General features: G+C 38.4%; 1 protein-coding gene across 1 annotated transcript; it reads left to right on the top strand.

The window, feature by feature from the left end:
- Positions 1 to 2,347: 2,347 nt before the first annotated feature.
- Positions 2,348 to 17,400, top strand: RSL24D1 (ribosomal L24 domain containing 1). The gene is made up of 6 exons (XM_066343186.1): positions 2,348 to 2,504; positions 6,671 to 6,784; positions 8,401 to 8,473; positions 13,882 to 13,945; positions 14,624 to 14,709; positions 16,056 to 17,400. Exons 1-6 carry the CDS (start codon positions 2,424 to 2,426, stop codon positions 16,142 to 16,144), a joined length of 507 nt encoding a protein of 168 aa, XP_066199283.1. The 5' UTR covers positions 2,348 to 2,423; the 3' UTR covers positions 16,145 to 17,400.
- Positions 17,401 to 17,634: the final 234 nt, after the last annotated feature.

Consider the following 17,634-nt stretch of genomic DNA (forward strand, 5'->3'; position numbering starts at 1 on the left):
CTAGAAAACTGTGAAGAGTATAAACAGGCAATTCAGAGAAAAAAAAGATTTCAAACATCTGGAAGGATTTTTAACTTCATAATTAAATACAAGTTAAGATAATAATAGAAGAGAATTAACCTTAGATTGACAAAATCATCTTTAATAAGGAGGTGATGAAATAGATATCTTACTGGTTGTTAATTGGTAAAAACTTGTAGAGTATTAGTATTATTTACCAAATTTTGAAACTGTACATACCCCCTGACATAGCATTTCTATATAGATAAACTTTATTTATTTATTTATTTGAAAAAAAGTATATTAGTACCTGACCAGGCGGTTGCGCAGTGGATAGAGCTTTGGACTGGAATGCGGAAGGACCCAAATTTGAGACCCCAAGTTTGCCAGCTTGAGCAAAAAGCTCACCGGCTTGGACCCAAGGTCGCTGGCTCCAGCAAGGGGTTACTCGGTTTGCTGAAGGCCTCTGGTGAAGGCACATATGAGAAAGCAATCAATGAACAACTAAGGTGTTGCAATGAAAAGCTGATGATTGACGCTTCTCATCTCTCTTTGTTCCTGTCTGTCCCTATCTATCCCTTTCTCTGTCTGTCCCTGTAAAAAAAAAAAAAAAATATATATATATATGTATATATATATTAGTATAGATGGTTATTATGCCAACAGATTGGAAACATGTTTATCCATAGGCAACCAATTAAAATACCTTCATATATTTGCATATATAATTTTGAAAAAGAATATGTATTAAATGCTTACTTATGAGCCAGAACTATTTCAGTTACTGGGGATATAGTTGTAAAGAAAACGACAAAAATCTGCCCTTATGAAGCTCACATTGCAATGAAGGGAGACAGAACAGCAGAAAAGTGTGACAATGATGCTTACTAGTGTCTTAAATAAGACGGAGGATACCTACTTACACATATCTTTATTATATGCGGCTTAAGTGTCTGTTGCTGATAGCTTATTGGTTGCTTGCGTAACTGTACTAGCCAATGGGGTGAAGTTGCCACGGCATTCAAATAGTCCCGCCTTCTGGCATGCCACCTCACAAATTTGAGGTTAAAGATTGGAGCAATTATCATGCTGTTAAGAAATCTTAACACCAGAAGGGGTCTTTGCAATGGTACAAGACTAGAGGTTCTCCAATTGAAAAATAATGTCATAATGGCTAAGTCTTTGACTGGCTCCTCTAAAGGTGAAATACATGTCATTCCAAGAATTGATTTGGCTCCATCTCAAACAGGGTTGCCGTTTCAATTGAGACTAGACAATTTCCTGTAAAACTTGCCTTTGCTATGACCATCAATAAGTCTCAGGGCCAAACGCTTAAGCGTGTTGGCATTTTTTTACCTGAGCCTGCATTTGGACACGGTCAACTTTATGTTGCCTGTTCAAGAGTTCGTGAAAGAACGGATGTAAAATTAAAAATAATTGATGGTCCTCTGCAAGGCGAGCTTAAAAATGATGGAAAGATTTACACAAGAAATGTTGTGTACAAAGAGATCTTTGACACGTGAATTAACATTTTATTATTTAAATCACCTTTATTTATTGAGCTAGCGGTGGCTCTTAAGAAATGTACCCCCAGTGGTTTCCTTCATTGCACTCTACTTTAAGCAAGTAGAAGGGGGAAACCCGTGGGGCAGTAAGCAAAGGGGCGTCCTTGCCGCCTGCCCTGGGTAATTCAGTTTGAATTAGCAGACACCTCTGCACAAATCATTTTAATTACAATTTATAATATCTAGAACAGCGGTCATTTTGTATGACCGCCAGGCTTTCTAGTAGTATATATGCTTGGCTAAGCACAGAAAATCTCTGGCAGGTATTAAAAGGAACCGAATGTCTCTGGTGAGTATTGCAGCTCTGGGGAAGCAACTTAGTTTCTCGTGAAAATCCCCCCCCCCCCCCTTATGTATAATATATCGTTTAAAAGGGGACAGGAGCAAAGGTGCCTCAGAGACTCAGCTGCTTCCCTCCAGTATCCCAAGGAGCGGAGGTCCTTGCAGCAGACGCCAAGCTCGTGGGCTTGCGACGGGAATCAGGGGCGGGCTCAGGGAAGAGAGTGGGGAAATGTGTGCAAAGCCCTCTGGCGGCAGAGTGCAAATCAAAGGCGAATAAAGGCTGACATTACAGGGCATGGTAGACAGAAAAACCAGGCGCTACGAGAAAGCGAGCTGCCCAGCGAGAAGGCGGCCAGGCTACCCTGGAGCTCTGCGCCTGCGTCAAACGACAGTGTTTTGCCGCTGCGGCCACGCGGGGGCGCGGTCAGGCTCGGATCGCTTTCCAGGGACCCGCAGGAGCCAAGACGCTCGCCTCTTCCGGGTCAGGAACTCGGAAGAAAATCGCTTCCGGTGACGGGAGATGTCACTTCCTTTCTAGCTCGGCGTTTGGATGGTGGGTCCCCACGCGCGTTCAACATGCGTATTGAGAAGTGTTATTTCTGTTCCGGACCCATCTACCCGGGCCACGGCATGATGTTCGTCCGCAACGATTGTAAGGTGAGGTGGCTAAGGCCAAAGCGCGCCGCGCTGCGCTCCCGCGGACCCCGGGCCTCGCCCGCTCGGCGTTCCTCTGCGCCTGCGGCGTCGGGCCGGGTTCTCCGCGTTCACCCCGCGAGGGGGAGGCTTTGCGAGGAGCTCCGGCCTCGACCTCCCGCTGGGGAGTTTCTCCTTGCGGCATCCGGAACGGAGCTGGTCACCAGGCCACGCTTGGGCGAGGTTGGCTGCGACGAGGTGCACGAGCGAGCCCAGCCAGCCCCCACGGGGAGTCTGGCGTCTGTTTGGGCAGCCTGGCCATCCTACTACAAGGGCCAAGTTCTTCTATTCAGTTAGCTGTGTTGAACGCATTCTCAGTCTTGCCTCGGTGCGAAGGTCCGTAGCGTGGATATGAATAAGACTTGAGATTGTCCATAGTGTGTAGAGGTTGATAGAAATGTTGCATGGGGCTTAATAGTAGGTTTATATATTTTGATGTTATTGGAGGTGAGTTGTGGAGGGTCGTAAATGAAAATACCCGGAATGGAGTTGACATTAATCCTGGATCTTGAATTTTGCAGGAGAAAGTGAGGAGAGGGTGGAAGGAAAGGGAACAGTTTGAGCAGAGGCACAGAACGAAGCAGTTACATCTCTTTGTATTGTGGTTGGTGAGAGAGGCTTGGGGTAGGGCCGTAAATACAAATATAAGACTAGATGCAAAAAGATTAGTCTGTAAACATATGATATCTGTCTAGAGTCTGTCTATCTATCTATGTATCTATCTTTCTATCATCATTATGTAGTTATACCATAAGGCCTGGTTGTGAAAGACTGAATAATGCATGAATTTGCTTTCTGTGAGAATGAATCTCCTCTGTTTCTTTAACACATTGTTTCTCAGAATTTGACCTCTTACATTTGCTTCTGAATCACTGGGCACTAATAAAAATACAGATTTCTGGTTTCCACCAGATACATTGACTTGGAAAATCACTCCTAGAAGGTGATTTTGACATGCTAAAGAATTACAGTTCCTACTTTATTGCTTTATCTCTGTAACAAATGGAAGATACTGAGCTCATTAAATAAGGAACAAGGGTTCTTGCTGAAAGTGAGGGACTGAAGCTATGTTTGGGAACTTGAAAGAGCACGTAGAAGATTTTGAATACCTGCTCTCGGGAACATGATAAAATATATAAAATGAGTCATTGCCAGGTTGGAGTCAGATTCACAGTTGGCATTGTGGATGATCTGGTCATTATGAGTTTTTTATTTTTGTCCAGCTTGGAATTAGAACCACAGATTGTGGGAGCTACCTAGAGTTGGGTGTTGATCTGGCAGACACATTGCAAATTCACGTTGATGAGAAAGTCTGTGTTCCTAGAAAAGACAGGGAAGGCCAGTGGATCCAGAACGGAAGTGATTGGGGAAATGAGTGTGGGTGCCCTGAAGCACTAATGAAGAAAATGTAAAGGCACACTTCTCATGTATCGTAGCTTTGGTTCCAGACCACTGGAATACAGCGAGTTGTGATCTTTTTGCTAGTAGAGGGTCTTCCTTCGATTTGTAAAAAACATCTGTGAAGTACAATAAAATGAGGTATGCTCGTGTGTCATTTTATCTGTGTAGGTGAATCCCGAGTCTATCTCGTTAGCTCCAGGTCCGAATGTTTGTACCTAACGGTGAGCTCCCTGAAAGAGAGTTCCTTCTTACCTCAGATCATTTTGCTCTCTGAATTAATTCCACTGTCATCTGCTAGGCAGTTTTGCTGGAAATGAGTCATTTTTGAGTCTTTAACTTTTTTATCTAATTATTAAGTCCTATTCATTCTGCCTTTGCGAAGGATAGTTGTGTCTTTGCTTTCTTTTTGTTTTCCTGCCCTGGTTCCAGATTTGGCACTTGTCACTTTCCTAGCCTCCTAACTAGTCTTTTTGCCTATGTGTCCTTAGCTTTTGAGACCATCTTAGGGACTTCCCCTTACACTTCTTAAGTAGCTTCTTAAAGGTAGAACTAGTGCTAATGCTCCATGTTTTCACATAGTTTGCAAACAGGAAAAAATACCTACACCCTTAATGAGCGCTTAATACTGTTGAATTAGTGGAATAAGAAAGAGTTGAAAGACTCTGAGTGATGTGATTGGATCGTTTGTTTGCATGTTGAAGACTGAGGGTGATGCTAGAGGACTAGATTAAAAGGGATCCTTGAGCCTGTGAAGCTTTGTCTTACACATAATCCACCCACCACCTACCCCACTGTACATTTAACCACTTTATTGTATACTTTCGTATTACTTTATATGTGATTATTGTATAAAGCTTTATCCCATTGTTTATACCCTCCTCTGCTCTTCCTTATTTGCCGTGAGACTTATCATACTTAGCTTGATAGCCTAAGTTCTCAAGGTAGGGTTTTGTGTTTTAGTTATTGTATCCCTAGCTAGTACAGTATTAGGCTCATGGTAGATGCACCTTATTTGCTGATTGAATCCCTTTCCCATCTCCAGTGACTCCAGTCTGTGATACTTCCTTGCGCTTTTCAGATAATGTCTATTAGGTATGGAGTTTAAGTATTGACAGACTTCCCTGGAACTTCCTATTGGCTCTTTTTGGAATTGGGGATACTATGACGAGTTCAAATCCCTCATTAGATATATCTCAGAAGTGGGGATTTGTCTAAGAGTTATCTAGTAGGTATTAAACAGTGGAGGCATTAAACTTTTTGTTGAGAAGTTTATAGTATTTTGGGCTGAAAATACTGAAAGAGATTTTACTGATAATGATGTCCAGGATACCACAGTAGTTCTTGTACTTGCTAGTTACTTTGAAATTAATTCAAGACTGTAAACATAATTACCCTCAAGTCTCTCAGAAAAAGGCTCTCCAGGAGGTATGGGCCTGGAGCAGATTAACCTAATATTGATTATTGATAAGAAAGTATGTTCTGCTGTGTATAGTGATCTAATTGAAGTTTCTCATAGAAAAAAGTATATATAAAATGAAAATTATTTTGGCTTGTGGTATATACATAGGCTTACTTAGATTGAAATGTTTATACCTTGTTTTGACCTATTCTTTAAAATGAGTCACATCTTTTAGGTGTGATAATTCAACTCAAAAAATTACTTTTTCTCTTCAGATTTTTCTAGTAACACAGAAGTTGTAATGTGTCCTAAGACATTACAAACTAACAAAACAGTGCATTTTAGATTTATACAATAAGTCCCAATAAGCCATTTCAGGAGCTCATTGAATCATCATTGAGGCATCATTGAATTGTAAGTACTACTAAAGGTTCAGATCATTTGGGATGAAGGTGGAGAATTAAAAATAGTTACTGATCTCCCTAGTTAGATCTGTGAATACTTAGAAAACAAATCTATAGCCACGTTTAGTTGCTTTTTTGAAATTATTTTGTGCAAGGATGGAAAGAACCAAAGGATATTTCAGAATGTTGGCGTGAAACCTTTTTCCCCACTGAGGTATACAGAAAGTGAATTTGAGAATTATTCTGAAATGGAAAGTTATTTAAATAAACTACTTTCCTTAAACCTCTTCCTGATTCAAGATCATTTAAAGGTTTTATTGTTATTCTATAAAAATGGTTGTTTTTAACCGTATTTTCAGGGCGCCTAGCTTTTAGTTGTGATGATGCTTGAGAGTCAACAAGTAGTGCAGTTTCCATTTAATTTGACATGTCCACACATTTCCAAATGGTATTGTAAGGAGGGTGAATTGTGAATGAGAAACATTGTCATTTCTTAGACTTTACAGTATATTTTGTCCTATGATAGAAGACCTTTTTTTTTTGTATTTTTCTGAAGTTGGAAACAGGGAGGCAGTCAGACAGACTCCGGCATGCCCACCAGGGAGCGATGCTCTGCCCATCTGGGGCGTCGCTCTGTTGCAACCAGAGCCATTCTACCACCTGAGGCAGAGGCCACAGAGCCATCCTCAGCACCCAGGCCAACTTTGCTCCAATGGAGCTTTGGCTGCGGGAGGAGAAGAGAGAGACAGAGAGGAAGGAGAGGGCGAGGGGAGGAGAAGCAGATGGGCGCTTCTCCTGTGTGCCCTGGCCGGGAATTGAACCCGGGACTCTTGCATGCCATGCTGACGCTCTACCACTGAGCCAACCGGCCAGGGGATAGAAGAACTTTTAATATTGACGTCTCACTGTTTTACCTTTCCCTGTAGGTGTTCAGGTTCTGTAAATCCAAGTGTCATAAGAACTTTAAAAAGAAGCGCAATCCTCGCAAGGTCCGGTGGACTAAAGCATTCCGTAAAGCAGCTGGTAAAGAGCTGACAGTGGTGAGTCAAGTTTTTACAGTTCAAAAATTTCAGGGTGTCTTTGTTGGGGGGGGTGATTTAATTAACAACAACAAAGCTTCCTGTTAACATGATTGATGGGTGACTTATTTGTATTTTGTTATGGTAATAATTATCACATGATCCTAAAAACCACAAATCTGTAGAGTTCTGAGGAGGAGGGGACACTGCTGCACAGGCTACCCTGAGGGAGGAATATCTTTAAACTCTTTCCTCCCTCCATGACTTCCTCTTCCTTCAAACCCATGACTTCTTTCCCACCTCTCTACTCCTTAAGGGCAGTATCTAAGCATTTGCCAAGAAACCCTCTGCTGGCTTCCTGAACACCAGAGGTTTTCAGTGAATGTAATGAATAGTTTTTGACAAGATGCAAGGCCAAATTACAATTACTGTTAAAAAGTAATTTTCAGCCTGACCAGGCGGTGGCGCAGTGGATAGAGCGTCGGACTGGGATGCAGAAGGTCCCAGGTTCAAGACCCGGAGGTTGCCAGCTTGAGTGCAGCTCATCTGGTTTGAGCAAAGCTCACCAGCTTGGACCCAAGGTCGCTGGCTCGAGCAAGGGGTCACTCGGTCTGCTGAAGGCCCGCAGTCAAGGCAAATATGAGAAAGCAATCAATGAACAACTAAGGTGTCACAACAAAAAACTGATGATTGATGCTTCTCATCTCTCCCCGTTCCTGTCTGTCCCTATCTATCCCTCTCTCTGACTCTGTAAAAAATAAATTAAAAAAAATAATTTTCAGTATGGACAAGAAGAAACAAGCACCTTCCATGTAGGTGGCAACTGGATGAATGAAGAAAGGATACCAAACACCGTCATTTGTTGGTCACCTTGTTATTGCTGACGTAATTGTGATCTAAGTAGAGTTGTGTGTATTATAAATGTAATAGCCAGATACAGCGTTAGTGCTGCTCCATGTGCCTGTGTGAGGTAGATTTGAAAACCAAGAAATACTGTCATTTTGCTAAGAAACCTGTAGCTTTTCCAAAATTGTTATGCATATTTTAAAGATAAATAGGATTATTAACTGCCATAAAACCTACTACATTTAGAAGGGACCCGAAGAGTTTCAGGGCAAAGCTTATGTCATGTAGCATAACGCTACATTGATTTGGAGATGTGTTGTTTCACACCTTTATGCTATAACACAAAGGTATATAGGTCTTAAAATATATAAGCACAATAGATATGTAGGTTGAACCATCTGAATTCTTAATGTTTGACTCATTTTTGATCTATAAAAAATGGTAATTTCATATGGTTCAGCCTAATCCAAAGTTTTCTGGTTGTGAGACTCATTCATTTAGGGGTAGGGAAATGAGGGAAGCCTTTTCAGTTTGTTTATAATCTCCATGGTTGTTAAATGTTTCCCCTCCCCACCCCTCCCCTCCCCTCGAGAATTACTCAGATACAGAGAAATGTTTTCAGCAGGGTTCTCTTGTACATCATGGTGTGTAAAGGAGAAAGGTTTGAAAACTTGTATTGCTGGGATTACCCTGGGGGGAATCTTAACATGTCCATAGTGTGAAACACTCAGAATGCTTGTGAAAAGGAGAATAACTTTTTATACTTCTAACCCCCCCCCATCCCCTTACAGGATAATTCATTTGAATTTGAAAAACGTAGAAATGAACCTGTCAAATACCAGAGAGAGCTGTGGAATAAAACAAGTAAGTCACAGGGAATGCCGGGAGTTTTCAGAAGAGAGGGATTGGGGATATTGCCATACCTTTAATGTTTGTTGTTTAACTCTAGTATTTTATTTCTTCTCCTTTTTATTGGTCAAATTTTATTCTCTTATCCTCATTTCAGTGGTTCTTTTGTATTTGTGTTTTTATTATAAGCTGCCCAAAATCCTTTCTAGAAGTGGCTGATGTGTCCATTATAAAATAAATGTAATTACTAAATTTGATATTATTTGAAGTGCCCACACATAAAACATCCAAAAATCTGACAAAAAAAAAAAAAAATAGAGATGAGAATATTTTTTTGGATGAGTGTGGCATAGTTAAAATATGCACAAAACCTAGAACACTTTACAAGTTTAGATAATTTGATTTAGAGATATAACAGTGTGTATTCTGTGTATCTTATAAAATTAGTGCTTTGATAAAATTAAAGAAGTGCAACATTTACATGATAATTACATAATTTATATGAGACTTCTAAGTGCTAACAAGGAAAAATGAAACTATAGTTGACTGAAATTAAAAGCAGTAATAGCTTGTTATTGTCTTTTTTCCCCAATTTTTATTTTTTATGTAGGTAGAAACTGACAAGCGCCCACATGTAGTAAAATTTAGTTCCTTAAGCCAGCTTGTATATATTCTAGTGTGTGTGTGTGTGTGTGTGTGTGTGTGTGTGTCCTTCCTCCTTGGCCCCCTCCTTCCCATCCTGCCTGTGGAGGCTTTAGCTATTTCTAATCTTAGGTAGAGTATGACAGTATGATGTAGTTTGTTAGCTAGAGGTCCCTAAAGCTTTGAATCCTACAAGCATTGTTAGGCAGGGCATCCGTTTCAGCACCTTTTCCTCAGTCACAAGACTTAAGGAGTGGAACTGAAAAGCTGGGGGCCTTGGTGGTGGTATTGGACACCCTCTAAACCTTTATCTTCCTGATCTGTGTGGAGAAATCAGAGTACAGTTTTAGAATTGCCTGTTCTACATAGCACTAAATATTCTGCCCCTTGATGTTTTTTTTTTTCTTTTAAAAAACTTTGTAAGTAGAGGAAAAGTTCTTCTGAAAAGCAGTTGGTTTTATTGGGTTTATTTGGTACAGAAATAACACTGATTCAAACTCAAACATTTTAAAAGAGATTAATAATTTCATAGTATTCTTTTTTTATTATGATATAATTGCCATATATTAGTTTCTGGTATAGAGCATAATGATTTGATACTTGTATATATTAAGAAATGATCACAACAATAAGTATTAATATCCATCACCTCACATAGTTACACATTTTTCATAGGATTCTGAAATTGATTCCAAAAGGCACTCTTGTCAAGGACATTATTGGAAGATCCTAAAGCATTTCTGGACCCCAAAGAGTTTTAGTTCATTTTGGCCTTTGCTTTCTCTTTTGTTACTTTTTGAAGATAATGGCTCCCGATCACCCTGACTTTTTGTTTATCCATTTATTTATTTATTTATTTTAGAGAGAGAAAGAAACAGGAACATCAATCTGTTTCTGTATGTGCCCTGACTGGGGTTGGACTCTCAACCTCTGCATGTTGGGATGATGCTCTAACCAACCGGCCTGTCTGACTAGGGCTGTCTGGCTAGGGCCCTCCTGACTTTTTCTTTTTAAGTGAAAGGCAGGGGAGATAGTGAGACAGACTCCTGCATGTACCCAGATTGGGATCCATGTGGCAACTCCCATCTGGGGGCCGATGCTCGAATCAACTGAGCTATCCTCAGTGCCCAGGGCCAATGCCCAAACCAGTGGAGCCACTGGCCACGGGTGGAGAGGAGGTCAAGAAAGGAGAGAGGGGAGGGGAGAGAAGCAGATGGTCTCTTCTTTGTGTGCCCTGACCAGGAATTGAACCTGGGACATCTATACTCCAGGCTGATGCTCTGTCCACTGAACCAACGGCCAGGGTCCACCCTAACATATTTTGTAACTACTTTTATTTAGTGGTTATTCAGCTTGATGTTGAGAGTGCATATCTTATTTTAGTCACGTGTAGATATTCAGTTACTATGATCCTCCATTCTCGTTTGTGTTATTTACTTTGACTGTGAGAAATACTGTTTAGTTCTGTAAGAGGTCATATACTTGAACAGAAATCACTGCCCCAGCAGGCAGAGGTGAACAGAGTGCTCAATCTCTCCCTCCTAGTGCATTTGACTGCGTACTTATTTCATTGCTTCTGTTCAATGGGAATTGGTTCAGGTATGATCACAGTCTCATTCCCTTGCCCCACTCATTTATACATCTGCAAGTCCTGTAAGAAGTGGTGCTCTATTGAGTTTCTTTTCCTGCACAGATTATGATATCCTTTCATATTGAGATCTTAAAGATAGATTCTCCAAAGAAGGTTTCCTTGGTAGACAGTATGAGTTTTGGAACTTAAAACTATTTCCTGCTGGCTTACACAATTAAAATAGTTGTTAGTCATGTTCCAGAAAAATATACTATTCTTCTAAAAGATTTCTTGATTTCCCATGCTCCCTTTTTCAATATTATCTTGTCTATAAAGTCTGTTTATACTAGTTTTATGTTTATTGCTTACAATATCAAATTGTGTGAAGATGTGGACTGAGCAAGCTTTAAGGTGCTGATGTCCATAGAAACTGCAGTAGAACTTGAAAGCAGCAATAGTAGGAAGAATAATTTGTATTTTATTCATATGTTCTCTGTATTGCAGATCAACTTTTAATATCTATTAGATACTTGTTACATTTAAAATTTTTCAGTCTTCTGGAATATCCAGAAATGCAGCATCTTATTCTTGGAAAGTATTTACCTGCTACTTCTGTGTTTATTTCCCTTCTGAGTAACTTCAAATTGTGGAAATGCTCCTGAATACTAGAACTTGCCTGTATCATTTTTGCTGAAAGGCAAAGAAAGATTAAAATAGTTACCTATCGCCTGACCAGGTGGTGGTGCAGTGGATAGAGCGTCAGACTGGGATGTGGAGGACCCAGGGTCAAGACCCTGAGGTCGCCAGCTTGAGCGCAGGCTCATCTGGTTTGAGCAAAGCTCATCAGCTTGGACCCAAGGTCGCTGGCTTGAGCAAGGAGTCACTCGGTCTGCTGAAGTCCCACGGTCAAGGCACATATGAGAGAGCAATCAATGAACAACTAAGGTGTCACAACGAAAAACTGATGATTGATGCTTCTCATCTCTCTCTGTTCCTGTTTGTCTGTCCCTATCTATCCCTCTCTCTGAATCTCTCTCTGTCTCTGTAAAAAAAAAAAAAAAAAAAGTTACCTATCAAGCATACAGGCTGGAGCAAAAGTAGGTTTACAGTTTATTCTTTTATTATTATTTTCCATACAAACAACTGTAAACCTACTTTTGCCTCCTCCTGTATTATTAATATTAATTCTAAGCCATAGCATGTACAGATTTAGAGTTGACATCATCTTAGAGTTATTCATATAAACATCATCCTAATGGCAGAGGTACCTTGGGGTCTTCCAGGGGATCGTGTTAAAATGCAGATTCTAATACAGTATGTCTGGGTGGGGCCTAAGAGTCTGCATTTCTAACAAACTCCCAGGTGATGCTAATGTTGGTCCCCAGCCTACCTACACTTAAAAAATGTTTTGTTTTTAAGTTTTCCCCTTTTTTTAGATTTTATTTATTCATTTTTAGAGAGAAAGAGAGAGAGAGAAGGGGGGAGGAGCAGGAAGTATCAACTCCCATATGTCTTGACCAGGCAAGCTGGGGTTTCGAACTGGCAACCTCAGGGTTCCAGGTCGATGCTTTATCCACTGCACCACCACAGGTCAGGCAAAAAAAAAAAAAGTTTTTATTTTGACATAATTTTAGACTGAACAGAAAGCGTCAGGAATAGAATTCTGTTATCATTCATCCATAATACCTGGCTGTTAACATTTTATTAAGTTTACCTCTTCTTCGTCTCTCCCTTTTCTTCTTTAATTTTTTCTGAACTGTTTAAGTATGTTGCCTTATTAACTAACACTCTTCTATCCATAAACAACTTGACATGTATTTTCTAAAACTAAAATATTCTTTCATACAACTGTAGTATAGTTATCAGAATCAAGAAATTAACATCGATAGAGTAGTGTTATTTAATCTTAGACTGTTTAGATTTCTCTCATTGTCCCAATATCTTTTATTGTGAAGACTGTTAGAATGATACATGTCATATCTCTTAAGTCTCTTGGTTTGGAACAATTCTTGAGTTTGTTTTCATATTTCATGACATTGACTGTTTTCAAGAATATGGGCCAGGTGTTTGGTTTAAAATTCATTAATTGTGTTCTATGTGATGTTTTCTCAAGATTAGATTTGGATAATGTACATTGGGCAGGAACACTATCAACACAATGTTTTGTTCTTGTCGTTGTCCTGTCAGGAGGCACTTGCTAACTTTGATCTTTTGTTTAGGGGGTGTCTGCCAGGTTTCTGCATTGTAAAGTTAGTGTTTTACCCTCTGTAACTGCTAAGTGTAATGCAGGGAGATAATTTAAGATGGAAGATCCTGCTATACTTCAGTTTCACAGACTACACTTTAAGAAGCTATATTTGGAGTATCCTGTCCCGTAGGGTAGCCACTAGCCACAGGGGCTGTTAAACAATCAAAATGTGGCTCCTCTGAATCAAGAGGTGCTGTAAATATAAAATACATGGTGGCTTTGAAGACTTAATATGAAAACAAGAATAAAATATCTAACAATTTTTTATATTGATTACATATTGAAGTGACATACTGAATATGTTGGGTGAAACAACATATATCATTACATTTAATTTTGATCTTTTCCTTTTTTATTCTTTACTTTTTTGTTTAATGTGGCTCCTAGGAATTTAAAATTACATATGTGCTGTGTCTTATATTGGACAGTGCTGATTTAGATACTAGTGCATAGTTGGATTCAACTCTTGTACACATTTTCCAAAACAGTTGGATTTTAGTGGTTGAGAACGTGGCAGATTGGTTGACTGGCTCATTTTACCAGTATTCCTAACATGCAGATCATATCCCAGGCACTTGAAGAGAAAGGGGTACTCATGCCTGGAAAGGTTTTGTCCTTTATTAATGGAGATGACAAGCTAAGAATGGGATTAGTTGCTATTAATTTAAGTTCTCTGTAGAATAAGATTTGGAAAGCATTGGACTGCTTTAATGTAGAAGGAAAATTTATAGCAAATGCCTTTGTAAAATAAAAGTTAGAGAAGTGATACTTGTGAAAGATAAAGAGTTAACAGTGATGTCAGCAAAGGATACATACCTTCTCCAGCTGTTTTAATAGGGATTTTTTTCCAATGAGTTTTTCATTTATTCAGTTTCTAAGTAGGAATAAAGATTTAAAGAAGTAATTGTTAAAGTTCTTGATTGAATGTGAATAATTTGCTAACACTTGTGGATTTTTTTATAGTTGATGCAATGAAGAGAGTCGAAGAGATCAAACAGAAGCGTCAAGCTAAATTTATAATGAACAGGTATGAATATATAGAGAGTAACTCATGGAAAAGTAATTACTAGTAGATATCTAGAGGCATTTGATTTCTTTTTTTCATTTATTTTCAGTATAACTTAAGATTTACAAAAACTGGCAAGAATAGTATATAGAATTATGTATTCTATTAGCTTTTGCCACATTTACTTTCATCCCTGTGTCTGTGCCGGTCTGGCATAGAAGAGAAGCATGTGCCAACAGCTCTTTTGTTAAAGCATCAGAGAAAAGGGACCCATGTGTTTGCGACCAACTCTGTTATTTTTTTTGTTGACAATCTTAGGAGTTTGTGCTCTAGTAATTACTGAATGATTTAAAAAATTTGGTAACAGATTGTTCTGTATTTGAGAAGAAAAGATCTAGGCACTAGAAAAAATTCTCATTACGTGTGTATAATAGACATTGATCTCTGAGATTGGTTAATTCCTTGCTTCAATCTCATTCCTTCATTCACCCTGCAAATATCCCCATTTTAGGCTCTAGGGATATGGTGAATGACTAAGTCCATAGTGTAGGAATCCTATTTAAGCTAATTAGGAATTAAAAAATAATTGAGTTCCCATTCATTTATATGGTTTATTTAATAAATGTCATTTTTAAAACTTATGAATTAATGTCTAAAATTTTAGTAACTGACATTTTGGCTTTAATGTTTTTACCTTAGGTTGAAGAAAAATAAAGAACTACAGAAAGTTCAGGACATCAAAGAAGTCAAGCAAAACATTCATCTTATCCGGGCCCCTTTTGCATGTAAGTAATATGTGCATAGGAGTTCTTCTTTAAGTGAGGTGAAGAATCTATAGATTTTTGTGGTCTATGTATTTGGGTATCAACCACATTTTTTTTAAGGGTATTTTTTCAGTAAATGTTATCTCAGTCCATTTATGACAGGATTTGGTTAAAAAATATAATTTATCCAGTGTATTTCCCAGTTCCAGTCAATTTTTTACCTATGGCATTTCTTTTCCATCCTTTATAAAATCCTATTTTCTGTAAGTTATCTCTAAGTTAATCAGATTGAATTGAATAATCATTTCACAGATTGGCACCAAGTACAGACTGTTACATAATTTACTTACAGAGACTGCTTAAAGAGAGAGAAGTTTAGGTGAGATTTAGTTGAAGACTCGATTCCCAAATGATTCCATTTCTAAATCTTAGTAAAGGTTAACTTGTGTAAGCACATTTTGAATAGATTTGTGTTAAAGTCTTACCTTGGTTGTGTGTGCACCAAATTTTATTAAAACAAAATATAGTAGAATCCTGGAGCATCTGTTTCACATGTAGATGATACAAACTGACCCAGAAAACAACAGGAATGAACCATTGTTATCTAAGTTTTTAGATAACCTTCTGAGGTTGTAAGTATATCAGTTAGAGCAGGGACCATGGATAATGAAGTCCGGGTTGAAATTCCATCAGTTTGACTTACTGGACTTACCAGCTAAGTGACCTCGGGCAAATTCATCTTTCTATATGCCTCAGCTTTTCTCATCTTTAAAATTCAGATTGTTATGGCCCTGGCCAGATGACTCGGTGGTAGAGCGTCGGCCCAGCGTATGGATGTCTTGGGTTTGATTCCCGGCCAGGGCACACAGGAGAAGCACCCATCTGCTTCTCCACCCTTCCCCCTCTCCTTTCTCTCTATCTCTCTCTTCCCCTCCTGCAGCCAAGGCTCCATTGGAGCAAAGTTGGCCCATGTGCTGAGAGTGGCTCGATGGCCTCTGCCTCAGGCAGTAGAATGGCTCCAGTTGCAATGGAGCAACTCCCCAGATGGGCCAAGCATCGCCCCCTGGTGGGCTTGCCAGGTGGATCCTGGTTGAGCGCATGCGGGAGTCTGTCTCTGCCTCCCTGCTTCTCACTTCAGAAAAAATACAAATATAATAAAATAAATTTCAGTTTGTTATGAGGGTGAAATGAATAAATAAATGCTTATGTGTGGCGTATTATAAGACCTGTATAGGTTTATGTACTATTCTTAAATATCGTAGAAATGGGCAATGTTATTTGAAAACATTCAAGATCGTTTATAAAGTGTTAATGAGTTCTGTAAGTCACATTGAATTGATAAGGTTTTTGATTTTATTTTTTTTAAGGCAAAGGAAAGCAGCTGGAAGACAAAATGGTACAGAAACTGCAAGAAGATGTGGACATGGAAGTTGTTTCTGACAATGTTACCATTTAACCATTTCTGTGAGCACATTGGAAAACCTCCTTTAGGGACTTAGATGTTCTAAGTTATTGATATATTTCTTACATAAGGTGACTCAAATGGAAAGGTGGTTAAAAATACGTTTCTTCTACATTGCTATTGGCAAAACATCAGATAAGGTGGATGCGTAGTTGCATCTCAAAGGTAAACCTTCACTGATAGGTTCACTTATGTAAATCAGTAAAATTTTGTAAATACAAAGTGGAGTGTAGAGATAAAATATCGTGCCATGTAGATAATGGCACCAGGCAGCATTTATGTAAGAACTAATAAAAATTCATGGCTTGTGATGTATAAAATAAAATTTCCTTTCCAGTAAAAAATTTTTTGTTTATTATGTGTATGATAATTAGTCTCAAGTACTATTGTCTTTTGTTTTGATTTCAGTATTTTATGTTTTGGTTTATTAATATCTTAGAAGAACATAATGGCCTCATATACTGAAGTCTAACTCTTGGGCTGTTTGACCTGGTATAGCTGTTTGGTCAGGCATTGTGGCTGTTGGGTGTGAGAGCAGAGTATTTCTGAAATGACCCTCTGTTGTCTCATTTCCACTTTTGAGAAAATTCTCACTTGGGGTTCCTGGTAGAACATGCTTTATTCTTCCAGCTCAACACTGAGTTAGAAGCAGAGGAATCCAGAACCTTTTAAATATTTTATGTGCTTTTCTTTTAAAAACCTAATTGTTTTGGGGTAAATGGGAATTTATGAGTAGAATGCTTATACATTATTAACACATAAAATCATTTCTATAAGCAAGGGCCTACATATTTATTATTTAAAGGTACTAAAAGATATCAAGTATTGATTACTTGGAAGAAAATAACTTCACCCACATGTACTACTGAAGTAGGAGGTATATTTATAGAAAAATACATATTTCATGCTTCATGTTTCTATATTTTAATACTTTATTATTCAGTAAGATTGTCAGAAACGTGAGTAAGTACGTTATGAGTATTAAGTAACTCAGTATTAATATATTTTTTAGGACAGAATTTAGAATTAGAAATTCTTAGGGTTATGCAATTATATAGTACTGCCTAAATTTTACTTCAGTATTAGTAATAAGGTTGGTTGATAACTAGACCAAGTGTTAAAAGACCTGAATTCCAGTGTGGTTTTGCCTTTTTGTTCTTATTTGTAAAATACAGCTCATTTGTAAACAATATTATTGATGTAACAATTAGGGGAAATTTATATGAATCAAAGACATTTGTAAAATTGAAGTTTTCACTCTATACTGTGTTCATGTTTGTTTTAGTATAAAAATGTTCAAAATAACATACTATTAGGAAACAAGTGTCCTATCATGCTAGTTAGGGAGCAACTTGCTATTGCCTTGAGACCATTAATTTAGGGAAACTGAGCTAAAACAAAGAGCTAACCCTGCATCTCAGATTTATTTATTTATTTATTTATTTATTTATTTATTTATTTTTATATAATTTTATTTTTTTAAT

Source organism: Saccopteryx leptura, chromosome 6 (assembly GCF_036850995.1).
Source record: "Saccopteryx leptura isolate mSacLep1 chromosome 6, mSacLep1_pri_phased_curated, whole genome shotgun sequence".
Taxonomy (NCBI): Eukaryota; Metazoa; Chordata; class Mammalia; order Chiroptera; family Emballonuridae; genus Saccopteryx; species Saccopteryx leptura.